Source organism: Loxodonta africana, chromosome 6 (genome assembly GCF_030014295.1).
Source record: "Loxodonta africana isolate mLoxAfr1 chromosome 6, mLoxAfr1.hap2, whole genome shotgun sequence".
Lineage (NCBI taxonomy): Eukaryota > Metazoa > Chordata > Mammalia > Proboscidea > Elephantidae > Loxodonta > Loxodonta africana.
This window is the reverse complement of record NC_087347.1, coordinates 72,400,124-72,428,014: the sequence shown is the minus strand read 5'-3', so window position 1 is coordinate 72,428,014 and position 27,891 is coordinate 72,400,124. Positions and strand designations below refer to the sequence as shown.

The window sequence follows — 27,891 nt, the reverse complement described above, 5'->3', positions numbered from 1 at the left end:
CAATCACAAGGTCCTTAAAAATGGAAGAGGAAGGCTGGTCAGAGTGTCAGAGTGATGATATGAAAAGGACTTGACTTTCCCTTGTTAGCTTTGAAGATGGAGGAAGGGGGCCAGGAACGAAGTAATGTGGGCTGCTTCTGGAAGCTGGAATAGGTAAAGAAACAGAGTTTCCCCTGGAAACTCTTGAAAGAACACAGCCCTGCCAACACTTTGATTTTTAGCCCAGTGAGACTCATTTCAAACTTTTGACCTCCAGAACTGTAAGGTCGTAAACTTATGTTGTTTTAAGTCACTAAGTTTGAGGTAATTTGTTATGGCAGCAATAGAAAATTATACTTTACCCTATAGATCGAAACACCTGAAGGGAATTTAAGAGTCATAAAGGAATACTGATCAATTCTTTGTTGAATGATTACAGTTTGCTTCAAGCAAATTTAAATCCTAAACGACAAATTTGAATTAAAAAAATTAAATTATACTTATCCAGTGTACTGTCATTCTTTTAATGATATTTCAGAACAAAGACAATATCATACAGTTATATGAGGTTTTTATCTAGGATCCCAAATTATCTAGGATAGGACACAAGAAACATTTACCAACAGAAAATATTTCTACAGCCCCAAAACAGATTACTTACAAATACTTGCAAAACTCATTCTTATGATAGTCATGTAGTTTTGTACTTGAAATGGCAGTTTACAGAGATGGAAAATTAAAATAGAGCTTTTTTTATTAGAAAGACAATAGTATATAATTTAGCCCTTACTGAAGGTATTCAATAAGAAAGTGGAGATATTTTTATTTCTAGGTAAGTCTCTCTTTTCTCTCTACTTCTGCTTCCTTCTCTTTGTGTCACTTTAATATGCTTATCTCCTGAGTTCTCCCTGTGCATTTTTTCTCCTCTGTATATAACTGTGCCATGGCTGCTGGTGTTATTTCTGTTCCGCTCTTTACTGGGGCTGCGTTGTGTCCGTTTTCTAACCTCCCTCTGCTTGTAACTACCGTGACTTCTGCTCCGACTTCTCCTACTCCTCTCATCCCTGCTCTGGCTTCTACTGCTCCTCTCATTTCTTTCAGATCCTCTCTTCTTTGGGCTATAGTTATGGCTTTTGGACTTTCTGTCAGAACTGGAATGGCTCCATTTGCTATTCTTCCCAGAACGCTCTTGTTTTAAAAACCTAGGCTTTTCCCTGTCTTTTTCCTTGTTACTGTGACTGCTAGAAAGTTCTTTATAAAGTTTTCTCTTCTTAGATTTGTCTCTCTCTTCAAAATCACTGTTGTTATACCCCAAACACTTGTTTTTCTTTCTTTTCTTCTTTTGTATTTTTTTCTCTTTGTTGTCACTCTCACTGCTGCTTTCTGAACTCTCACTGGAGGAGGAAGAGGAGGAGGAGGAAGATGAGGAGGAGGAAGACGAGGAGGAGGAAGACGAGGAGGAGGAGGAGGAGGAGGGTGATTTGCTTTTATGTTTTTTATGTTTACTTCTGCTCTTCTGAAGTTTTTTCTTTTTTCTATCTTTTGTCCTTTTCTTCTTTTTCTTCTCCAGTCGATCCAATTTCCTGTAATTGGGAAAAAACAGTAACAGATATAATTACGTAAAAAATAGTCCTTTCATCAACTATAAAATTGTTAATAGATAACATACTTTCTTATAAGCTATGAAAACTGATATCCAAATATAAATACATTATTTGCTTTATTAAATGACAAATACTGTTCTTTTCAAATAATTCTAGTCATGTATATATTAAGTTCAAAAATAAAAACCTAAATGCAGTAAGCCAATTTCTAGTTACACTTTTCTCAATAGCAATTCCTTAAAAAAATTATTAGTGACTCAGAATTTGAAATTGTATACTACTCTAAATAAATGGTCATCCTGACCTAAAGGAGGAGCCCTGGTGGCACAGTGGTTAACAGCTCAGCTGCTAACCAAAAGTTGGCAGTTCGAATCCACCAGCCACTCCTTGGAAACCCTATGGGGCAGTTCCACTCTGTCCCATAAGGTTGCTATGAATTGGAATCGAGTCGACAGCAACAGGTGTGGTTTGGTTTGGACCTACAGAAAGCCTTGGATCTATGGGAAACTCAAATACATAGCTGGAAAAATTAATTTTATGCATATGTTAAAATAAAGAAATATTAATTACATTACCAAAATTCAAAAGCATATTCTCCAGAAATTCTGGATATGAACAAACTTAAAAGTTTTTTGAAATTATCTTTTGGTTATATAAAATAATCATATACTCATTCTCAACAATTATTTAGTTTTATAATTAAGATAATTCTATTAAAAAGGTTTTCTGAATTTCCAAAGAATACTCCACATCCTCAGAAAAGTAATGTTTATATGATACATTTGAGGTACTCTGAAGCAGAAGTGTCTTCACTAGTTCTGACTCCTTAAAGGGAAAGGGAGATAACACCAGCCATTCGCAAAACTCCACATACTGAAAACATCAAGAGCTCCCTCTATTGGCCTCAGCAGACATTTCTTGCATTATTTATTCTAGAGGTAGTCTGTTTAACAGAATTCATATTTACCTTAAATTTAAGCATTCTTTATAAAATGTTACAAATGGAAAAAAGAGTAATTCGTGCCCAAAAGTATTTTCTAAGAAGAAACTGTGTGTAAAGATATATACAAATTTATTATGCAAAGTAAAACTTACAAATGTATTTCCAAGTTAAATGTTTTCAAAAATGCAATGATTTTGTGGTATAATCTATGTATGCAATCTTACACTCATTTTCTCATTACTGAAATAAAGACAAAATTGTTTTGTTACGGCTAATGAATAAACCAATAAATGTGATGCACGCTTTAAAATGTTAAGTATCTTCATGAGCTCTTAGGATACGAGTTGAGTATAATATTAAGAAGAAACATATGGAAAAAAACGTAGTTGAATCCATTAAATATACACTATTTAATTACCTGAGAAGTTTCTGTTTTTGTTTGGTTGTTAGTGACTTTAAAAATTCAACTTCTGGATCTTCTTCACCCTCACTCGCAACATATTCCTGAGTCAACAAAGATATCATTAAATCGCTGGATTTCAAGATAAGTTATTTATCAAATAGCAAAGAAAATATTTACAAATAAGAAATTTCTGTATTAGGGACTCTCATGGATTGAATTATGTCCCCCCAAAAATGTGTGTATCAATTTGGCTGGGCCATGACTTGCAGTAATCTGTGGTTGTCCTCCATTTTGTGATTGTAATTTTATGTTAAAGAGGATTAGGGTGGGATTGTAACACCATTACCAGGTCATATCCCTGATCCAATGTAAAGGAGTTTCCCTGGGGTGTGGTCTGCAACACCTTTTATCTCTCCAGAGATAAAAGGAAAGGGAAGCTAGCAGAGGGGGTGGGGACCTCATACCACCAAGAAAGCAATACAGGGAGCAGAGGGCATCCTTTGGATCTGAGGTTCCTGCACTGAGATGCTCCCAGACTAAGGGAAGATTGATGACCTTCCTCCAGAGCAGACAGGGAAAGAAAGCCTTCTGCTCGAGCCAGTGCCCTGAATTCGGACTTTAGCCTACTGGACTGCGGGAGAATAAACTTCTCTTTGTTAAAGCCATTTACTTGTGGTATTTCTGTTATAGCAGCATTAGATGACTAAGACAGGGACATATTGTGGTTAAGAGATTGGTTGCTAACCAGAAATTTGAATCCACCAGCCCCTCCTTAGAAACTCTATGGTGCAGTTATACTCAGTCCTTCCTATAGGGTCGTTTTGAGTCAGAACTGAATCAATGGCAATGGGTTTGGCTTGGTAGATGAATCTATTTTCGATTGGATAGTGTGAGAGAATTAAAAACATTTTTTTTTTTTACAGTCTCCCTGCCAAGGAGGATTATAATGTACTAATAGGTTGAGATGAATGCCTTGCCAGAATTAGGAAACCTCATCAAGAAGAGGACAGCAGGAGACACAGATAAAACGTTCATAGCATGGCTTCCATTCTCTATGGCTATTCCCTGAGGTTGAATCATGTTTAACACTTGCCTGTTTAAATATCTTGTTTGGAATTTAGTGAAATATTAAAACCAAGATCACGAACCTTACAGGATGGTCAAAACATCCATACTTTTAACCTTTATAATTTTAGTAGCACATTGCCAAATATATGATAATACAGGTTATATGAACAATCCCTAGCAATGTGAAGAAAAATAATGTGCCTTTTTTCAGAGCAGCAGAAATTAATGCCAGAGAAAGTCTGGGTTTTGGTCTCAGCTCTGTCTCTAGATTGCCACAGGATCTTAGGAAAATTACTTAATTTCTCTGGGCTTTAGTTTGCTTACTAAATAAGATAAATGATTTGTATTAGAATGTATACAGTCCTTCAAACGCAACCATTTTCTGGATCTATATATAGTTTAATAAATTAAAATGGTTTAAAACATTTTCTATAATTTTTAGGGGTTTCTTTTTATATACTTCTTTCCATTGGTCCTATTCAATGTCACCTCGGGGGTAAGTTAAACCAAAAAAAACCCACTGCCGTCGAGTCAATTCTGACTCAGAGCAACCCTACAGGACAGAGTAGAACTGCCCCACGGGGTTTCCAAGGAGCGCCTGGTGGATTTGAACTGCTGAGCTTTTGGTTAGCAGCCGTGGCACTTAACCACTACGCCACCAGGGTTTCCAGGGGTAAGTTAGCAGGAATTAAAAAACAACAACTCTACCACCAGTTCAGTTAGATATTTTATCCATATAAACCTGGAGCAGTTTCATTTATAAAAATATAGGTTTAAAAACAACTTATATTTAGGTTAAATAATAAAGAAGCAAACCCAAAATATATTTTAGGTATTTTCTTTGCTCTATCTTGCTTTCCTATGGATATGCATATTGGAAAACATTAAGTAGCAATTCACAAGCAATCACATTTAGATTTATAGACATTTTCAGCTTACTGATAAAAAGATCATTACCTGTGATGGATCATTTGTGGTCAAGTTTCTCCCCAGTACATTTCGTTTCAGTGCAAACCCACTGTTTCTCATCTCCGCTATTAGCTCCGAGGGGTGCATCGATGGCCCTGTTCACAAAAATCATAGTTTGAATGTATCATTTATCTCTCTCTACCTTTTTTGGACTCCACAGTAGGAATGCAGTTGAAGCTTTGTTAAGTAAAATCACAGCTAAATCAACTCAATAATCTTCTGCTGAGCAAATAATCAGATATGATTTTCTAAAACAGCAGTGTAGAGATTCAGAACAGAAAATAATTGCATTTTTTTTTACGTGCAAGGGGATTCTCTTCTTATGTAACTTTGCCATATTGAAAAGGATACATTTAGCTATAGTCTGGTTAGCAGTTCTTAGTATAAAATCAAAGCAAAATGTTAAAAAAAAGTACAATTAAACTTTTAATAGGCATTCTCTTAGAGCTCAATTTAAAAGAGATATTGTAAAGATACATGAGTAATATATGATTATTCTGGTTTCCAATTAAAAATTTCTCACCCTTATTTATCAAATATCGGTACTGAATATACTACCATGAGGTGGCTAAGTATCAACAACACACACAGAAAACCCCACCAGTAACCATCAAGTACTTGGAGCGCACACACACACACACACACACACACTGAAATTTTTAGATACCAGTTTGAGATTGGTGGCAAGCAATTTTAGATTGGCTATAGGGTCGCTATGGGGTCACTATGAGTCAGAACTGACTCAGTGACAATGGGTTTTTTTTTTTTTAATTGGAGTTATGTGTTATATTTTTACAGGTTGCTGTTTCCACTTTGGAAAAATACCAAACTGAAAAGTAAGTTTCTTTCTGGTCACATAATATGGACTAAAGATAAGATAAATTAAAACAAAAAAAAAATTTTTTTTCTTTTTTTAAAGATCTGCCCTCTTCCTCCAAATATTAGAAAGTTTATGTTACATAGGAGAGACTCTGCCCTCCTTCCTTCATACATTCCAGTTCATTTTGTCTTCCTTACAGGAAGCAAACTAATGGTAACATCTCAAAGGAGCTATTTAAAGTTTCTGGCCTAAATCATATATGCTGACTTAAAAGACCTACACTGGGTGACGTATCTGGAATGACAGCCCACAAGGAACTCATAAGGTAGGGTGTGGGACACAGAAACAATCAGAAATTGATTCTCTAGTTTGTTGCTTCTGTACTTGTTTATTTTGCTTCTCACTGATTTCTTGGTCTTTTACCACTTATCTGCATGTTGTCATGGAAAGCAAAAGGCAATCAAATTCAAATCCATCCACTCGTCAACAGCAGCTTTGGTAAAAAGTTTGGTGGGAAAAATTCAGGTGTAGGTTCTCTGGGCTTTACCATTCATGTTACCACAATCAACTGAAAGTTGGTTTTAGGTTTTAGGGAACAACAACAACAAAAAACCCTAACCCATCGCATATAGTTCATTCTGACTCATAGCTACCCTGTAAGACAGAGAAGAATTGCCCCGTAGGGTTTCCAAGGAGCAGCTGGTGGATTCGAACTGCCAACCTTCTGGGTAGCAGCTGAATGCTTAATCACAGCACCACCAGGGTTCCAGGTATTAGGGAGGTGATATGGAGAAACTGCCTAGTATTGGACTATGGGGGATTTATTAATAATGTGATGCTTTAATTTATTTAAAGTAAAAAAGCCTACTTAGTTGACAACAAAACAAAAACACCAAAAAGCATCTTTATTTCATTATCATATTAATATTTTATCTAAAACAACATAGGATTTTTTGGGTTTTTTTCTTCTACACAAGGTATTTAATTTCTATGGAATACTTCAATGACCTTTAAATTTCTCAATTTGGTTGCTAATACTGACAATAAAATCTCAAATAAAAATTGAATTTTAAATATTAACACTGGTTGCCTTTAAATGCCATAAAAGTGCTAATGTAATTAATAGCTTTAAATGAGCTGCAGAATGCAGTTCAATGCACTTTTTGGTGGCTTCTCAAATTTCACATGTAAAAACAATTTTATAAAGTAGGAAATTTCTCTTCTGAAATGTCAAAACCCCATATCCTTGTCCGTAACTTTATTTGATGTCAGTCAAATGAATTCAGAAAGCAAACATGTTAAGAATTATGATAAAAACCACTCCAGTAAAGGGCCAAAAACCTTGGCCATTGTAAGAGGTTACTAATTTCATCAAAAGATGGGTAAGTTTAATGTTTTAGAAAACATGCTTTTTACATTTTCATTACAGTACTTCCAACTACTTCAAGAAAATGAGTCCTTTTCTCCCAGTCTGACAGATTATCAGACAAATGAAACAAATGTTACTCTTCTAGCATTTATATTTCCCTAAAACCCCAACTGACCTCTCTGTGTAGCACAAGCTTAGTATACACTTCCATATTGCAAGACTATAAACACAGTGCTTAGTGAAGTACCTGACAAACAGTACTCAATAAATAGTAGCAACTATTATTTTTATCAGTAGCTGATTATTTGATTATTTTTATAAATTCTTCATAATTTAAAAGTGTTCTGATTAGTAACATTTTTCTAAAACCTGAATTATTCACGTATTTTTGTACGTAAATGTTTTCTACCATAAAAAATTTTAGGCTTAGAAGGTCTGACAATCAGATTATGATATATTTAGCAAGATAGCTTTCTACTTTCATATTACTGTGATAGTAGCTACGTAGTTAAATTAACAGAACTGACTCCAGTTCTCTTAGAACTTAAAATTTCGTTGATATGATAGATTATATGAATATATCAATAATACAGATTATACAGATATGTCCTACTAAAACTACATAAAAATTACTTTTATGCATGGTGCCTGTTTTAGTTACCTAGGGCTGCTACAACAGAAATACCACCAAATGGGTGGCTTTACAAGAAATTTATTTTCTCACAATTCAGGAGGCTAGAGTCTGAATTCAGGGTCCTGGCTCTAGGGGAAAGCTGTCTCTGTCAGCTCTGGTTGGAAGGTCCTTGTCTATTCTGAGCTTCTGCTCCTGGGCGATCTTCATGTGGCTTGGCATCTCTCTCCCCCCAGTCTCCGCTCTGCTTGCGTATTTAATCTCTTTTATATCTCAGAAAGAGATTGGCTCAAAATATACCCTACACTAATCCTGCCTTACTAACGTAACAGACAGCTCATTCCCAAATGGCATTATAACCACAGGCACAGAGGTTATGATTTACAACACATATTTTGGGGGACATAATTCAATCCATAACAGTGCCTTAATAACTGAAATTACAGCTGGAATTAAGCCTTAGGAATGTTTGGCTTGCTCTTGGATTCACTATGACAGAATTATTCCAGGGAATTCTGAAAAAGGGCACTTGTCCTAAAACACAGGTTTGCTAGGGCTCCTTTCTAGATCATCTCACCCAGGCTAGATTAAGCCTCAACAACATTAAAATCCATATTCCAAACTCAGAAAAGCAGGTCCACATTCATTGATTTTGCCAACTTTCTTTGCTGTGCTACACATAAGCATCAAAAGACTGAATATAACTATGGTCTTCAGTTTTTTTTTTTAATTAATTTTTATTGTGCTTTAAGTGGAAGTTTACAAATCAGGTCAGTCTCTCATACAAAAATTTACAAACACCTTGCTATATGCTCCTAATTGCTCTCCCTCTAATGAGATAGCATAGTGCTTCCCTCTACTCTCTCTCCTTGTGTCCACTCGGGTAGCTTCTGGCCCCCTCTACCCTCTCATCTCCCCTCCAGACAGGAGATGCCAACATAGTCTCATGTGTCTACTTGATCCAAGAAGCTCATTTTTCTCCGGTATCATTTTCCATCCCATGTTCCAGACCAATCCCTGTCTGAAGAGTTAGCTTTGGGAATAGTTCCTGTCTTGGAGTAAAAGAAGGTCTGGAGACCATGGCCTCCAGGGTCCTTCTAGTCCCGGTCTGACCATTAAGTCTGGTCTTTTTACGAGAATTTGGGGTCTGCATCCCATTGCTCTCTTGCTCCTCCCTCAGGGGTTCTCTGTTGTGTTCCCTGACAAGACAGTCATCGATTGTGGCTGGACACCATCTAGTTCTTCTGGTCTCAGGCTGATGTAGTCTCTGGTTTATGTGGTCCTTTCTGTCTCTTGGGCTCATAATTACCTTGTATCTTTGGTGTTCTTCATTCTTCCTTACTCCAGGTGCATTTTAGATGGCTGCCTGCTAGCATGTAAGACCTGAGACGCCACTCACCAAAGTGGGATGCAGAATGTTTTCTTAATAGATTTTATTATGCCAATTGACCTAGAGGTCCCCTGAAATATGGTCTTCAGTTTTATGTCCTGATTAGACCTAGGCTATTTTCTACTTGAAAAATACCATGGAGTCAGTGTCTCAAGAAAAAAAAAAAAAAGACTTTCCCAGAAGGTAAAGTTCACATTGTGCTTATACAGGGCTTAATCTATTTATTAAGGATATTAATTTTTTTATTAACTTTTATTAAGCTTCAAGTGAACGTTTACAAATCCAATCAGTCTGTCACATATAAGTTTACATACATCTTACTCCGTACTCCCACCTGCTCTTCCCCTATTGAGTCAGCCCTTTCAAGGATATTAATTTTTATAGAACTAAACAAATAGCAATGGAAGGTAAAAAATGTTCTATAGTAAAATAGGTATTTGATCACAGAATAATATATGAGGTCAAAAGTTCTAGCTATGAGAAGACTGTACAACTGACTCTAAAATTAGAGAATAGCAGCCCCAGGGTGAATGCCACAAATGATGCAGGAAGATTAATGCTAAGGCAAAGACACTTGTTCGCCCCTCCCCTTTGCCCTTGAACCCCTGATTTTTCCACTGTTTATGTAGTTTTGCCTGTTCCATAACATCATGTAGTTAGAGTCATACTACATGTATGTAAGTATGTAGCTTTTCCAGACTGGCTTCTTTCACTTAGCAATAACCCAGCCAGCCCAGTGATGCATTTAAAATTCCTCCATGTCTTCTGGCTTGATAGCTCATTTCTTTTTATTGCTGAATAATATTCCATTGTACAGATGTACCACTGTTTTTCCATTCACCCACACTGAAGGACAGCTTGATTGCTTCCAATTTTTGACAATTATGGATAATGCTGCCATACATATTTGTGTGCCAGTTTTTATGTAAACACATGTTCTCATCTCATTTGGGTAAATACCTAGATACATGATTTCCAGATCTATGTAAGCCTATGTTTAACTTTTAAGAAACTGCCAGGTTCTTTCAAAGTGGCTGTACCATTCTGCATTTCCACCTGCAATGAATGAGTTTTTCTTGTTCCATATCCATGGCAGCATTTGGTATCGTCAGTGTTTTGGATTTTAGTCATTCTAATAGGTATGTAAGTGGTATCTCACTGTTGTTAAGTCTCCTTTAATCTGATTTACTCACCTTATTGCTATTCATGTATTGAAGAAACTGTGGCATTAGGCCTGCAGAATTTTCCCACATTCTAAAAAGTAATGTCATTTAACATGATCTTCTAGCCCTTGTATTTCCTATACATTGGTAGTTAGCTCTGTTGTCATGTGCTGTCAAGTCTACTCTGACTCAGAGCTCTATCGGCTTATTACAGTGAAACCTGTGAGAGCCAGAACTCTACAGGACTGCCTTGTTTTTCCAGATCTCATAAGTTTTCTGCCTTTGACAGGGCAGTCTTACCATTTTTCTATTGCTTGTTTTGGTGAAAATATTTGAGTTTTCCTTCTTTTACAGATTTCCACCTTACACAGGTTTTACTGTATTAAATTATTTGGGGCAATGCCTTTTTATTTTATACCACATACTTTGGGGAATACATGAAGTCTTCCAATGTTTGGATTCCATAAAATGACACCCCAAACACACACACTTCTGGCTAATGAACCAGACCAAAGAAGAAAGCTGAAACTTCATCCTGTACGCTCTTTTACCTCTTTCACCATGTATTTACTGCTGTCAGTAATGACGGTATAACCTTAAAAGTATAATGTTTTAAAATAAGCCCCCGAACATCATCATAAATAATTATGATTCTTATTTCCATGAAAGCATAACCTTTCTTCCTTCTTTTCTAAAGTTGAACTGACTATATCTGGTGAATGGGCCACTCCCAGTTGCTAAATATAAAAAGGACACTTGCAGGCACTAGCCATAGTACATGATGAAGAGGGGGATCTTGCTTGGTGAGAATTATTAAGAATTATCTTAGAATTACCATGGTGGCATAGTGGTTAAGAGATACCGCCGCTAACCAAAATGTTGGCAGTTTGAATCTACCAGGCGCTCCTTGGAAACCCTATGGGGCAGTTCTACTCTGTCCTATAGGGTAACTGAGTCAGAAGTCAGAATCAACTCGATGGCAACAGGTTCGGTTTTTTTGGTTTTAATAGTACCATAACCTTTTTGCTTTTAAGAAAGCTTGTAGAAGGCTATCTTAAAAAAAAAAAAAAACCTAGGAAAAAGGGCACAGCAGGAACATGCAGTATAAGTCTCAGGAAAAAAGTGAACAAAGCTATTAATAAAGTGTGTGGGTGATTTTTATTTATATAGATGAGAATGTTTTATGTATGATTTTCTAAAAGTTATGCAAGAACCAATTGTACTGAATTGTAATAAAACTGCTTCATACTGGGAATTTTCTTGACACACTGCCAGTTCATCTTAGAAGAGGCTGGAAACAATAGGTTTTCTTATCGCCCTTATCCCAAGTTCATATTGAAGGCGGCTAATTTGATCTCTATTAAAACACACAATGTAAAGGAAAAATCAAACATTTCATTTTAGTCTATGTGTCTGGAAAATACACAAAACCAAGGAAATATCAAACTGTCCTGATTGTATGCTAGTAAAAAATACTGTTTATTAAAAACAACCTTGCCTTAAGTTATATGACCTATTTGCTTATGTCTTTATTGCTTACATTTTCAACTTAATTTATATGCAAATATTTTAGTGATGATATATTCAGCAATAATACAGTTAATTAAAAGTTCTAGAGGACTAAGAAAAATCATCTGTACTTTGGTGAACATGAAGCAGTAGAAGTCAGCGTGTTTTAAATAAGTTATAGGAATATGAATGCTCTTGAAAAATTATGGATCCATAAATCTCAAATACTTTTATGTAGAGTGAAAGAAGTCAGACACAAGAGTACACAATGTATGATTTACATGAAGCTGAAGAACAGGTAAAACTAATAATAGGTTATAAATCAGAATAGTGGCTATGGGATGGGGTTAGACTGCAAAGGAACAGACAGAAATTTTCTAGGGTGATGGCAATGCTTTGTATCTTGTCAGAGGTTTTGGTTACGTGGGTGTATACATTTGTTAAACTCTACATTTAAGACCAGTGCATTTTACTTAAATAGTTTTATACAGTATTTTAAATCAGTCTACAGTAATTACTGAGTGGCTATGGTACTATGGTATGTAATTATCACTACATTTATATACTCTCTAACTATGGAGAGTCTTGCATAGGAAATTTGAGCTTAAACATCCCTAGCATATAAAATAGAAAGTGGTTTTAACAACTAGTATCTATTATTGAGGGCTTATTACTTTACCTTAGTAGGTACTTGAGAGATAATGAATAGAGAACTTGGCTTTTGCCTTCAGAAAGCATATAATCTTTTTGGGAAAACTGTCCACATGAAAGAACAAGAAAAATATAAACTGTAAATTTGTGTTTTAAGTTCAGAGAAGGAAATGATAAACAGTGGTTTAGAACAGCCAGTGAAGTTCTTCCATCTATTCACTCACTAAACCATTATTTACTAAGAATGTATGTTTGTACGAGGCTTTGGGGATACAAAGATAAATAAGATACAGTCCTTATTTCAGAAGACCTTTCCAGGAAAGAACTAGAAACTGAGTTTGATCTCTAAAATCTCTTCAGATTTAGAAAAAAGGTAAAAAGTAGGCCATTCTAAATAAATGGAGCACATGAAAGCTCATGGTAAATTCATTAAGTTTGATTTCGGTAGAATAAATATTTACTAGGTAGACAATTTCATTCATTTTCCTTTTCTCAGGTAATCACAAGCTAATTTCCTTTATTCGAAGCTGGGAGACTTTGGGTAGATGGAATGATATCAACAGGGAGAGCCACGTAAAAGAGAGTTACGACCATGATCTGAGAATAAGAATGCCCCTTTGAGACTATGGGAGGTATAGCCTCTAGTAGCCCCACACAGGCCTTTAACACAGAGCAGAATCATTTATTGACAGAACAAGACTGTAATTTAATCACTGAATATAATAATGCTTATAAATAGTTTTAAATGGTTTAACCACTGGTAATCACTTAAAATAAAAGTAGCCAAAATTTAAAGTACTAATCAAGAGTATCATTTTGACCTTTGAAGCACTTTGATTTGACAAGCTTTACTGAATAATCTCTTTAGTAGTTCAATATTTGGTTCCTGACTGATCAACTACATATTATAAAGGAGAGAAATAGTGCCTAACTTCAGTTCTTTGAGGTCTATCCTTTATTTGTGAGTTTTAATATCTGCCTATTTCAGGAGTTTAGCTTTAATGAGATTTTCGTAAAAATACTTTTTCTGCAGTGGTATTATGTCAGAGGATTTAAAAAAGAAAAAAGAAAAAAAATCCTGCCATCAGAGATAGGGCTATCTTAGTGGCCATGCTGGTAGGATTCAACCTCTTCAAGGAGGTGCATAAGGGAACTCCACGACAGATTCAGATGGCGTTGCCAGAAGGACAACTGAGTTTATCATCTTTCTTCCTATAGAAGTCCCTCCAGCATGGTCCTAGGTGTCCTTCTGGCAAAGCTTATGACCAGACAATTATTTTGTTAAGTTTCCCAACTGTGTGGAAAGCGACAAAAAATGCCTTCAACATGAAACGCTGATGAAGAAATGGAGAAGCAGAATGTGGGAGCTCCCTGCTACAGAAAACTATCAGCGCTATGGCTTAATTTAATATTCTTCAAGAAAAATTAAATCAAGAACTGCGGAAATACGGCAAGGAAAAGAGCACTGATACAGAAACAAGTATCTGCAATAAGTATAAAAAAAATGCTCTCCTCAATTTAAAGTATTTATTTATTTTCATATTGTTTAAATACACAAAAAGCTATAGACTGGAGAGACACTTGAAACATTAAGACTCTATCATCATTTTAGCCATTTGTGATGTGGCTGAATCTCAGACTTAGGCAATATAAAGGAAAAGCAATTTCGTATAGGCCTAGTATACCCAGTAACAGTATTCTGAATTTGAAATTTGCTTTTATAAAGATGGGAAATTTGCTATATTACTGTATCTAGTCAATTTCAAATATTTTAAAAATGATAGCTAAGTAAAAAAAAAAATACATATATATAGTGAAATAACTTTAAATATGTAGCAACCTTAACCTAAAAAACAAAACTAAAATACTTAGTAAAATATGAAAGAGTGGTAGCAAATTTGGGGTCAATGTCTATTTACTTTTACATTGCTTTTACAAAAGCAACCATGAAATTGACCGTTACAAGCCTTTGTATTTCAGCAGGTCATACTGCTGAACCATGGCAATAGGTGCATCTTAGGTTGGTTCATCCACTCTCAGCCCTGGTGTAGAGCTAAAATGAACAGTGGGGCAAGCTGGCTGGTTAAAGCAAGCTGAGGCAGGGCCAGTACTATCCACTGGAAGGTTCAGTAACCCTAGATGTAGCTTTCCTACAAAAATGACTGTTTAGCGCTGTTTGCTTCTAGAACAATCAGTATTTTAAACCTTTGTTTATCCAGGGGAAAGAGGTATTTAATAAAGAAAATTTAGCTTTATATTTCTTGCAAACAATCTGACTAGAATTAATCTATTTTATAGGTATCTATTAAAAAACTCTTACCTCATGTGCTACAAGTTTCAACTAGTCGAAGGCTATTCTATTTTTTTTTCTTTTAGCATCACAGGAAAATGCATTCCATAGGAGAATTTGGGGGAGGGAGAAAATGGCTTTAATTGTGCTAAAGTGTGAAATTTAAATAAAATGGTATTACAACCACTTGCTTTACCACATATTGTATGATTCCATTTCTGCAAAATGTTCAGAATCGGCAAATCTATAGAAACCCTGGTGGCATAGTGGTTAAGTGCTACGGCTGCTAACCAAAAGGTCAGCAGTTCCAATCCACCAGGCATTCCTTGGAAACTCTACGGGGCAGTTCTACTCTGTCCTATAGTGTCGCTATGAGTCGGAATCCACTCGATAGTAAGGGTTATAGACACTAAAAGAAGATTAGTGATTGCCTAAGGGTGGGGGGTGGGGGTGGGCTCAAGGCATGTGGGGTTTCTTTTTAGGGTAATAAAGTGTGCTGAAATTGATTGTGGTGATAGATGCACAACTCTGTGAATACACTAAAAGCCACTGAATTGTACACTTTAAATGGGTAAATTACATGGCATTTGAATTTGTCATGGATTGAATTGTGTCCCTCAAAAATGTGTATCAACTTAGCTAATCCATGATTCCCAGTATTGTGTGACTGCCTACCATTTTGTCATCTGATGTGATTTTCCTATGTGTTGTAAATCCTACCTCTATGGCGTTAATGGGAAACCCCGGTGGCGTAGTGATTAAGTGCTACAGCTGCCTAACCAGAGGGTCGACAGTTCAAATCTGCCAGGCGCTCCTCGGAAACTCTATGGGGGCAGTTCTACTCTGTCCTATAGGGTCGCTATGAGTTGGAATCGACTCGATGGCACTGGGTTTGGTTTTTGGTTTTGGTTATGGTGTTAATGAGGTGGGATTAGTGGCAGTTATGTTAATGAGATAGGACTCAATCCACAAAATTGGCAAGTGTTCTAAGTCAATCTCTTTTGAGATATAAGAGAGAGGTGAGCAGAGAGACAAAGAGACCTCATATCACCAAGAAAGAAGCACCAGGAGCACAGCATGTCCTTTGAACTGGGGTCCCTGAGGTGAGAAACTCCTCGACCAGTCGGGGAAGATTGATGACAAGGACCTTCCCCAAGAGCCAACAGAGAGAGAGAGAACCTTCCCCTAGAGCTGGCACCCTGAATTCAGACTTCTAGCCTCTTAGACTGTGACAGAATAAATTTCTCTTTGTTAAATGCACTAGATGACCAAGACAGAACTATATCTCAAAACACTGTTAAAAAAAATACTGGCTTTATTGAAAAACCCCACAAAAGATGTTTAATTTCAATATACGTTAAAAACACAAGTAACTGACAGATGCCAAGAGTCAATGCTAAGAATATGGGCTATATGGTAAAGATGAAAGACAGGTGGGCTGGCCATTTAATTATATTCTAAAATAAAAATATTTTATAAAAATTCAGTCACCACTGAAGCTACATGCATTTCGTATAATTTTGATGTATCTAGAGTGGATGAAAACTTTCAAAGTGAAGAGAATCTTATCCGTAGAATAGATATTCTAAACCAGCTTAGCCAAAAGAAGCATTTTGATTGCCTAATTTAAGTTTGTAAAGGAGAAGTAAATTTTATAGCTGGTCTCTGTAAACCTCACAGCTGGAACATTCTAACGGCACCTTGCAGTTTCCAGTGATCAAAGTAAGTGACTTTATATACTAAACTAAGAATTTCATAATAGAAATAATGCAACACCAGGGGGTACAGTTATCATGCAATAATGACACTCCTGGGAGATTACAGGCACAAGGCTGTACCCCAGGGGTGTGATTATCCCATGATAACCACATCCACTAAAACTGCCTTATTGCAAAAATAATCTCTATTCACTGGTGAAACATTATTCAATAGGTGATTTTTTTAAGTGAAAAGATTTTTTTTAGCTTGAATCAGCAAGTGGATTAGGAAATTGGTCAGTGTTTTTTTCACTGCATTCAGAATACAACATCATTATTATTTACTTTCCTATTTGATATGGTAGAGTTTTGATTTTGTTTTTGAGAAACCTTTAAGAGTCTCTATTCGCACTAAGCTCTACTGCTAATTTCAGGTCAAACCTTAAAGGCATTAACCGAGTAATGTAATTTTAAATAATTTATTTTCATGTACAATCTTTAATTCTAAATAATGTTCTTTAAAAAAATTATAAATATAATTGACCTTCACTGTAGAAAATACAGAGAAGCAAAAAGAGAAACTGAAAATCTCAGGCAATCCTACCACTCAGACACAACCACTGTTTATATTTGGTCTGTCTTCTTCCAATCTTTTTTCTAAAACTGTCTGTATGTCTACATAAAGATATGGAGAAACACAAAAAAGTAATCTAGGTAACTACTCTTCTATAACCTGCTTTTTAAATTTAACCCAGTGTTATAAACAACTTCTGTATCATTAAGAAATCTTCATATTATTTTTAATGTCTGCAGAGTATAGTATTCTATTGTAACAAATACTCTATAAGTTATTCAGTTAATATCATCTTATTAGCTATTTAGGCTGTTTCTTTTTCCACTCTTTCTTTTTTCATTTATTCATTCTTTCTTTTACTATTATGAGCAATGCTTTGCAAGTAAGTCTTTGGACATAGCCATGATTACTCCCTTAAGACAAATTCATGACTGTGTATTAAAATATAAACAAACCAAAAATTATTGTTCTCCCAAAACTTCAACTGTTCTTACACACAGCTTAAGCTGACAATTTTAAACTCTGATGATGCATCAAAAATAGGTTAGTAGCTTTCATTATCTTATTTGATACCATAGATGGTAAAAGTTACCTATTTTTACCATAATTTTATCACAGAGTTCAGTGGTTTACAATATTCTTATATAAGTAAGATACATGATTTAAGAATTGAAGAATACTGTTGTATTTACCAGTATTTTTTCTCAAACTCACATCTTTTTGGCTTGAAAGGAAAAGCTGGAAACGGTAATTTTCCAGCACCCTTTTCTATAAAGACTAAGGCAAAGAATTAAGTCTGGTAATTATTTATTTCTCACCATGCAAACATTTTTACAACATACCATGACTCTTTGCTTTCTTTAGCTGTTCTAATTATTCTGAAAATAAATTTAATATGGCAGTACCAAGGAAAATATTAACCTCCTGAAGAATATCCGGTGCTACTCAATGTTTGAAAAACCTAAATTTTATTTCTTTTCAAGTTATAATTAATCATACATTTTTAACTACAGAAGTAAAACAAAACCACCTGCAGTTTCATTAAATTAACATGTTAGCTATTTTCATTTTTCCATGTTTCCTTCCAGTCTTAATGTATATGCATGTCATTTTATATTATTAGAATAGTGTAGATGCAATTTGTATTATTTAATTCACCTAATATATCCACAATTTACTTTGCCATTTTCCAAGTGCTGGATATTTAATTATTTACAATAGTGAAAAATTAAAAATGATACTGAAATGAACATTCTCCTTTTAAGCTCTTTTTGAACAAAGTTCTTTCAACACATTACTACCTTTCCTTCTCAGCTATGCTCTTCTCTTCCCCAAAACAGAGAGAGAGAGAGTATTCTATGGCATCAGTTTTGCCTACAACTGTTTCCCCAAACTTGCAGATTACAAGCATTCTATGTGTGATAGGGGCTTCAGAATATATCTATATATAAATAACTGTAATAAAAATGTATTAACATTTGCCAATTCAAAATTTTTTACATGGACAGTGAAACCTGTGAGAGTCGGAACTTGATGGGACTGCCTTGTTTTTCCACGTCTCGCAAATCTTCAACCTTTTACAGGGTACAGTATTACCACTTTTCTATTGCTCATTTTAGTGGGAAATATTTGAGTTTTCCTTTTCTGACAGGTTTCCACCTTACACAGGTTCTGGCTTTTGCAGGTTTTACTATACAATTTAGTGACATTAATTACTTCCATCATGTTGTTCAACAATCACCACTATCCATTTCCAAATATTTTTATCACCCTTAACAGAAGCTGTCACTGTCCCTTAAGCAATGGCTCTTCCTTTTCCCCTCCCTCCTGCCTGCCCCTGAGAACCACTAATAAGCTCTGGTCTCTATACACTTGCCTGTTCTAGATATTTCATATAAGTGGGATGATACAGTATTTGGTGATCACAATGATGTCAAAAATCAATTGACCATAGATGTATGGGCTTATTTCCGGAATCTCAATTCTTTTCCATTGGTCTATATGTCTATCATTATACTAGTACCAGGCTGTTTTGGTCATTGTAACTTTACAATGTTTTGAGATTGGGAAATGTGAGTCCTCCTCCTTTTTCAAGATTGCTTTGGCTATTTGGGGCCCCTTGCAGTTCCGTATGAATTTGCAGATTGGCTTTTCCATTTCTGCAAAGGCTGTTGGAATTTTGAATCTACAGATTATTTAATAATGACATCTTAACAATATTTAATCTTCCATGGAATATCCTTCCACTTATTTAGGTCTTCCTTTAATATGTTCAAGTAATGGTTTATAGTTTTCAGTGTACAAGTCTTTCAGCTTCCTGGTTAAATTTATTCCTAGGTATTTTATCCCTTTTTTAGATGCTGTTGTAAATGGAACTGTTCCCTTAATTTCCTTTTCAGAATGCTCATTGCTGATGTATAAAAGCCTAACTGATTTTCGTGTGTTGACCTTACATACTATCACTTTGTTGAATTCATTTATTAGCTCTAATAGCTTTCTTGTAGATTCTTTGGGGTCTTCTATATATAGGATTATGTCATCTGTAAAAAGGGATGTTTTACTTCTTCCTTCCTGATCTGGGTATCTTTTATTTCTTTTTCTTGCCTAATTGCTGTGCCTGGAACTTCAAGTACAATATTGAATAGCAGTAGTGAGAGCAGGCATCTTTGTTCTTCTTCCTGATCTTAAAGGGAAAACCCTTTTTTAAAAAAAACAGTACTTTAGATGAAGTTTCACAGAACAAATTAGTTTCTCATTAAGCAACACACATATTGTTTTGTGACACTGGTTGCCAACCCCATGACATGTCAACATTCTCCCCTTCTAGACCCTCGGTTCCCCGATTCCAGCTTTCTTGTACCCTCCCGCCTTCTTGTCCTTGCCCCTGAGCTGGTGTGCCCATTTAGTCTCACATTTGTTTTATGGGCCTGTATAATCTTCGGCTGAATGGTGAACCTTAGGAATGACTTCAGTACTGAGTTAAAAGGGTGTCTGGGGGCCATACTCTCAGGGTTTCTCCAGTCTCTGTCAGACCAGTAAGTCTGGTCTTTTTTTGTGAGTTAGAATTTTGTTCTACATTTTTCTCCAGCTCTGTTCAGGCCCCTCTATTATGATCCCTGACAGAGCAGTCGGTGGTGATTGCCAGGCACCATCTAGTTGTGCTGGACTCAGTCTGGTGGAGGCTGTGGTAGTTGTGGTCCATTAGTCCTTTGGACTAATCTTTCCATTGTGTCTTTGGTTTTCTTCATTCTCCCTTGATCCAGACAGGGTGGGACCAGGGAAGTATCTTAGATGGCTGCTCACAAGCTTTTAAGATCCCAGATGCTACTTACCAAAGTAGGATGTAGAACATTTTCTTTATAATCTGTTTTGCCAATTGAGCTAGATGTCTCCCGAGACCATAGTCCCCAGCCCTCAGCCCAGCAACTCAGTCCCTCAGGGAGTTTGGAAGTGTCTATGACGCTTCCATGACCTTGCCTTGATGAAGCTGTGTTGATTGAGGGGAAAACTGTTAGTGTTAATATTCACTGAGTATGATGTTAACTGTGTTTTTCATAAACGCCCTTTACCAGGCTGAGGAATTTCTGTTTTTTTTTTTTTTTTTTTTTTTAATGATTTTATGTTTTCGGTGAAAGTTTACATAGCAAATCAGGTTCTCATTCAGCAATTTCTACTCAAATTGTTCAGTACACTGGTTGCATTCTTCACGATGCATGAACATTCTCATTATTTCTGTTCTAGTTGTTCCATTTCCGGTAATCTAGTTTCCCTGCCCCCTTACCTTCTCATCTTTGTTTATAAAGTAATTGTTGACCATTTGGTTTCATATAGACAATTTCTTAAAGAAGTGAACTACAGGTGATAGATATTCTTTATTTTGTGAGCCAATCTGTTATTTAGCTAAGAGGGGACTTCAAGGGATAGTTTTGGTCAAGGTTTAAAGAGCCTATCAGGGCAACAGTCTTGGGGAGTCCTCCAGTCTCAACTGGTCCAGTAAGTCTGGACTTTGAGAATTTAAGGTTCTGATGTATCATGAAGAATGTAACCAACATCACTAAACAATATGTATACCCAAAAAAACCCCACTGCCATCGAATATGTATAGAAATTGTTAAATGAGAACCTAATTTCCTATGTAAACTTTCACCAAAAACACAATAAAATATGAAAAAAAAAAAAGAATTTGAGGTTCTGCTCCATATTTTTCTCCCATCCTTTTTCTGGGATCAGGATCCACCTATTGTGGCTCTGGTCAGTGGTAGTGGTAGCTGTACATCATTTAGTTCTTCTGGTCTCAGGGTAGATGAGGCTGTGGTTTGTGTAGACTATTAGACTAGTTTGTTCTCTGAGTCTTTGGTTTCCTTCTTTCTCTTTTGCTCTGGATGAGTAGAGACCAATAGCTGTATCTTACAGGGCTGCTCACAAGCTTATAAGACCCCAGACGCTACTTACCAAACTAGAATGTAGAACAGAAGCTTTATGAACTATATTATGCCAATTGACCGAGTTGTCCACGAGACTATGGTCCTAAGCCCTCAAACCCAGAAAACCAATCCCGTGAGGTGTGGTTATGTCTAAGTATCCGTAACTGTGTCCCCTGTGTGCTTTGTTCTCTTCCTAGCTTGTTGAGTGTTTTTATCATGAAGGGTGTTGGATTTTGTCAAATGCCTCCTCCTTTTTGTCGACTGAGATGATCATATGATTTTTTCCCTTTGTTCTGTTAATGTGGTGTATTACGTTGACTGATTTTTCTAATGCTGGACTACCCTTGCATTCCTGGGATAAATTCTACTTGATCATGGTGTATATTTCTTTTTGTATGCTTTTGGATTCAGTTTGGTAGTTATTTTGTTGAGGATTTTTTCATCTATATTCATAGAGAATGTTGGTCTGTAGTTTTCTTGTGTTGTCTTTGCCTGGCTTTGGTATCAAAGTAGTGCTAGCTTCCCAGAATGAGTTAGGAAGTATTCCTTCCTCTTCTATGCTTTAGAAAAGTTCAAGAAGAATTAAGGTCACTTCTATAAATGTTCACTAGAATTCCCCCATGAAGCCATCTGGTCCCAGGCTTTTTTTCCGGGGGAGGTTTTAGATGACTGATTCAATCTCTTGAATTGCCATGGGTTTGTTGAGATCTTCTATTTCTTCTTGAGTCAATGTAGGAAGTTCGTGTGTTTCTAGGAATTTGTTCATTTCATCTAGGCTATATAATTTGTTGGTGTACAATTGTTCATAACAGTGTCTTATGATCCTTTTTATTTCTGTGGAGTCATGGAACCAATATTTTAGGTAAAAAACTTAAGTGATCCGTTACATTAGAAAAGTCTGGGAAATAATGGCCACAGCACCAATGCCCCAAACTCAAACACCCAGCTTTTTTAGAGCTATTCAAAATCTGATTCTACCCATTTAAAGTTGTCCAAGATAAATCTGTCATTCCAGGCTTATCCCACACATCATATTTATTATTTTCCTTGTGTTTTTCTTCTGATCTTTCTTTTTTGGTCAACCGTTTTTTCTACCTGTCTAAACCTTAATAATCCTTCGAAGGTCACTTTAGTCATACCTCCTCATTTAACTCTCTATTACTCTCTTAGATTCTTATATAATAGGCAAATTTTATCTCCCCAATTAGATTGTAAACTGGGAGTTATTCTCTATTTGTTTCTTAACCAATATGTTAGTTTAATCTTTCTGATTAGATTGTAAACCAGGGGTAGAACCTATATTTTCCGGGCTTGAACACAGAACCTCAAAAAAAACAAAAAACTTGCTGGATGATATGAAGGATGTCAAATACATAGTTGCAAAATACAATTATTTCATAAAGTAAGAAAGAGGCTTTAGTTTCGAGAATTAATTTTCACTGTAAAGGGTCCCCCCTCCCCCCCAAAAAACTGTTGCCATCAAGTGGATTCTAACTCATAGTGACCCTATAGGGCAGAGAAGAATTGCTCCATAAGGTTTCCAAGGAGCAGCTAGTGGATTCGAAATACGAACCTTTTGGTTTGCAGGCGAGCTCTTAACCACTACACCATCAAGGTAGAGCTGCTAAAAATGTCACAGAATTAAAAGATAACGTCATCCTACAAGCCCATTTTAACCATAATCACTGAATGTCTGACATTTTGCAATTCAGGAGGACATGAATATGAGAAATAACCTTTTTTTTCCTATTTTTAGGTTACCAACCTAATAAACGATGTTTAATGTATCCTTTGAGGAGTCCTGTTGGTACAATGGTTAAATGCTAAGCTGCTAACCAAAAGGTCAGTGGTTTGAACCCACCAGCAGCTCCGTGAGAGAAAAGACCTAGAGATCTGGTCCTGTAAAGATTACAGCCTAGAAAACCCTATGGTACTTTACTCTGCCATACAGGATTGGTATGAGTGAGAATCAATTCGATGGCATACAACAACATATGCTTTACTTTTAAAATCAAGTTAATAGGGTCCTTTGCTAGAAAAAGTAAATTTAATTTTATTACACGATTTCAGATTCATAATATATGATCAGATTTTCCCGTTTACTATCAAATTTTGGATATGTGTCTTAGTCCGAAAAACAAAAACAAAACACAATAAAACAAAACAAAAAATCCAGAGAGATTAAAGAAAAATGTTATTTTATCTTTCCTTGTTCATTCTTGACAGAAATTCCAAAACAAACAAATAAATCACATCTAATGCCTACCTGAGCCATCGGTAGGAACTGAACTTGCGTTAATTCCAGAAAGACCAAACAAAGGACATTCTCGATCTGTATTGACATGGCCCCATTTGTGACATTTAATGCACCTCACATTTCGAACCTGAGAAATAGTGACCATTATTTTGGTTACTGAAATACTAAGAATCTAACCAGTGTTAAATCTCTATTCCTAGGTAGAGTTTAAGTCAAATTACTCTCATTTTTAAAGATTTCCAGGGAAGAAACTCTGTAACTGTGTTTGGTAACTTAAAACAGATACTAAAATCTTTTATTACAAGTTCTGCTTCATAGCGAAGAAGAATCTTAAGTGATCTTTTTACCTCTTACCTACTCAACAGCAATAGAACAATGTTATCCAAAAAGAAATCGTGAAACACGTAAAAAGAATCATCCCACGGCTTAACCTTAAATTCTCTAATTTTAACAAGTTAACCTTCAAAGTTTTCATTTTCTAAACCAGAGGCTGGCAAACTTTTTCTGTAAAGCGCCAGACACTAAATATTCCAGGCTTTGCAGGTCTCTGTTATAACTACTCAACTTTGCTGTTGTGGTGGGAAAGCAGCCATAGATAATATGTAAATGAATGAATATGGCTTTGTTCCAGTAACACTTTCTTTACAATAAGGATTTGGCCTCTGGTGATAGTTTGTCCTGGTTCTAAACTAGTAATAGCTTACATCTTTTCTTGACCTTGAGCAATCCTCCAAATTTCTTGAAAATGGCAGAGACCAATATACTTATAACCCTCACTCACAGAACTTTTGATTTCTATCTCCTATCAGTCTATTGCATTTCATTTTTCCTCTCCTATTCCTTCTATTATCTGATACAAATAGAAACATGCACCTTTTTCAGCTTATACACCTTTAACACAACAATATAAAGACATATTAAATAAAAATTATCCTTATAGAGTAAAATATGTGTCACTTGCCTGAATACCAAAGGGCTGATCTCTGATGTTCATGTCATCTTTGGCATATCTATTATGTAGAGAAAATGTACAGTTTAAGAAAAATTTAATAAATTAAACAGCAATTAATCTGAAAAACAGTTTTATAGTCCTAAGAACATTATACAATGTATTACTTCAGTAAGTATATAGATCTATAAAATCTATTATTTCCAAAAGCCACTTCACAATTATTACAGGTGCCCAGTCTGGTGATTTGTGATTAAAAAATATGAAACAGTATATAAAACAATAAAAGACTATGACCAACCAGATTAGTTGTATAAGAGGATCATTAAAAATATTTTTTCATGTTAGCTGTCTTCTCTGGTGAATAAAAAGCAACATAAGGTACCTTTAATGATATATGTTTTACCTTTAAAAAAAAAAAAAACAGTCCTTACTTTTCTCGCGGGGCTCCTTTCTGCCATTCAAATTTGTATTCAGTCTCTCCTTCTGTTTCTTCTTTCTAAAAACATTAATTGAAAATTCTTTCAATTTTTCCACAAAGTTAAAATCTACTGCAAGTAAACTGAAACACAGGAAATAGAGCTTTACCTCTTTGTTTTCTTCATTGCACATCAAAAATATGGGGGAAAAAAAAAGACATGACAAGTTAAAAACTTCAGTATTAAAATATGCTATATACTATACTTCAATACCATGGAATTTAATTGTAATTTGTAAGAATTTGTTGGTTTTACTTTTTTTTCTTCCTTCAAAAGATCATTAAAGGATAAAATACAATATTAAGTAACAGACAGTATTTAATAAGCATGTTAATTCCTAATTTTCAAATTCTTAAACCTTTTCAGTGACAGTGAATATTATGTTTTTTATTTATGAGTATATGGAGCCCTGGTGGCATGGTGGTTAAAGTGTTCGGCTGCTAACCGAAAGGTAAGCGGTTTGAACTCATGAGCCGATCCACAAGAGAAAGATGTTGCAGTCAGCCTCCATAAAGATTTACAGCTCTAAAAGCTCAATGGAGCAGTTCTACTCTGCCCTACAGGGTCACTATGAGCTGGAATTGGCTCACTGGTAATGGGAAAGGACTTATGAGTATATTCAATAGGAAGGGCTAAAGACATATATGCAAATTATGAAAGAATAAATGCACTTCTGCTAATTTTTTCCTTCCCAAAGCACACATCATGAAATATTACTAGATTAGAAAAATATTTTTAGTATTTATTCTCTTGTAGCTATTACAGTGTCTTTTTATTACCTTCATAGAATAAAAGCAATTTTAAAAGATAATGGGCAATGTTCTTTAAATATGTGTGCTAGCAATTCTCAATCTTTAGTCATAAACATACCGAAGACTTACAAAAAGAAAATAAGGCACGTACCTTTTTTAGCTCCTGGTGGGGCCTCATACATGAAATTAAGGCCATTCTTCACACGTTCATCTCCCATAAGCAATCTAAATGAAATAGGACAAAGTTAATAATCTTATGTAAGAGGAAAAAATTACAGCATAACCTCCCCACATCAAAAACAAACAAACAAAAAAATCCTAAGGGAATTAATAGAAAATATTTTTGTTAGAGATAAAATCCTAAAACTTTATTCCACTGACTGGCAACTCCTAGTACAGATGACATCTGAAATATACGAATGGAAATTCAAACAGCACTGCCTCTTTTGTGGCTGGTTCTAAGTTCTGCCTGTAAGAATGGCCTCAGTACCTGAGAGAGTCTGGTCCTCCTAGCAGAGAAGGGAAAAAAGTGACACAGTCTTTCTCACATGCTTTTCTTAAACTTTGAAATACTGTGCAAATAGTGACAATTTTGAAATCCTATGTGCTATCACAAATTTGGAATTAAGATAGTGTCAATGTTTTTTCTTAATTGATGAGGAAAACTCTTTAGGAAGTCAAGCCCAATAATGTTTCTAAGCGTCAAAGTCAATGAGAGTACTAAATTTTTTAGTGAGGCCAGTGAAGAATCGTTAAACACAATTCTATAACAGGTCAATTATGACAGAATCACTGCCGCACCTCAAAAATCAATTTTTCTACAGTTTTTTTTTTTTTTTTTTTTAACACTGAGAATCCCTGTTTCAGTTCTGTTTACAGACATATGCTGGGCTTTTTAGGAAAAAAGCTCTGTGACAAAATTGAATAGCTGGTTGAGCCAAAGTTTTAATTCATAAGATACAAGCAGAAGTACTGATTATAAAGAAGGGGGTTAAAGACTGGAACGAATTTCCTTTTTTTTTTGGAAAAGGCAATCACAAAAGATATGGTACATGATTATAACTCCTCTCTTCTTTATTTCCATTGGCATCTATAAAGAACTGTAAAAAAAAGAAGAGAGCACAAGTTTGGAGGACTCTATATCCATATAATGGAATATTATTCAGCCATAATTTTTAAAAATTATTGAACATGTTCTGATACATGTTACAACATGGATGAACCTCAAAAACATTATCCTAAATGAAGAAGCCAGTCATAAAAGACCCTATATAGTATGATCCCATTTATGTGAAATGTCCAAAATAGGTACGTCTATAGAGAAAGAAAGTAAATTAGTAGTTGCCTAGGGCTGGTGGGCAGAACAGGGAGAATGGGGAGTGACTGCTAATGGGTGTAAGATTTCTTTTTGGGTTGATGAAAATGTTTTGATATTAGATTATGGTAATGGCTTCAAAACTCTATAGATAGAATTAAAATCAACGTATACTTTAAATGGGTATGTAAGTTATCTTACATTAAATTAATATCACTCAAAAAATTAAAGTCAAAGAGGAACAACTCAGAAAAGGAGAGTGAGAACGGTTACATAACTTCAAGAATGAAGAATGTCATGAATGTAACTAAATGGTGTATGCTTTGCTGGGTATATTCTCAACAACAAAAACAAAATAAACAAAATGATATAAAAAAATTAAAGTCAAAACTGTAAGATCAATTTCTACTTTGTGTGCAAAGCTCAGTAAATCTACCAAATAAAAGGTAAGAGCTAAGACACTGGCATTTTTGTTTTAATTTCAATTAAAAACCTGCACATTTTTTTTTTTGACATCCCATTAAACTCTTGTTTATCCAGCCAGTATTATAATAAATGTGACTGCCACCTTAAAAAAAAAAAAAAAAAAAAAGCATATAGGGATCAATATTCATAAATATTAAAAAATACGTAAGACAGAAAACCTTAACAAAAG

At 35.3% G+C, this 27,891-nt stretch overlaps 1 protein-coding gene across 1 annotated transcript in view; it reads right to left on the bottom strand.

Annotated features, from left to right (window-relative positions):
* Positions 1-479: 479 nt before the first annotated feature.
* Positions 480-27,891, bottom strand: part of CIR1 (corepressor interacting with RBPJ, CIR1) — a 44,689-nt gene continuing 17,277 nt past the window's right edge. The window contains exons 3-10 of the mRNA XM_003406216.4: positions 26,073-26,146; positions 25,279-25,289; positions 25,125-25,189; positions 24,703-24,751; positions 23,751-23,868; positions 4,955-5,061; positions 2,945-3,030; positions 480-1,562 (exon numbers count right to left, since the gene is read on the bottom strand). Coding sequence (XP_003406264.1) covers positions 779-1,562; positions 2,945-3,030; positions 4,955-5,061; positions 23,751-23,868; positions 24,703-24,751; positions 25,125-25,189; positions 25,279-25,289; positions 26,073-26,146 — 1,294 coding nt within the window. The 3' untranslated portion in view covers positions 480-778. The remainder of the gene's footprint in view (positions 1,563-2,944; positions 3,031-4,954; positions 5,062-23,750; positions 23,869-24,702; positions 24,752-25,124; positions 25,190-25,278; positions 25,290-26,072; positions 26,147-27,891) is intronic.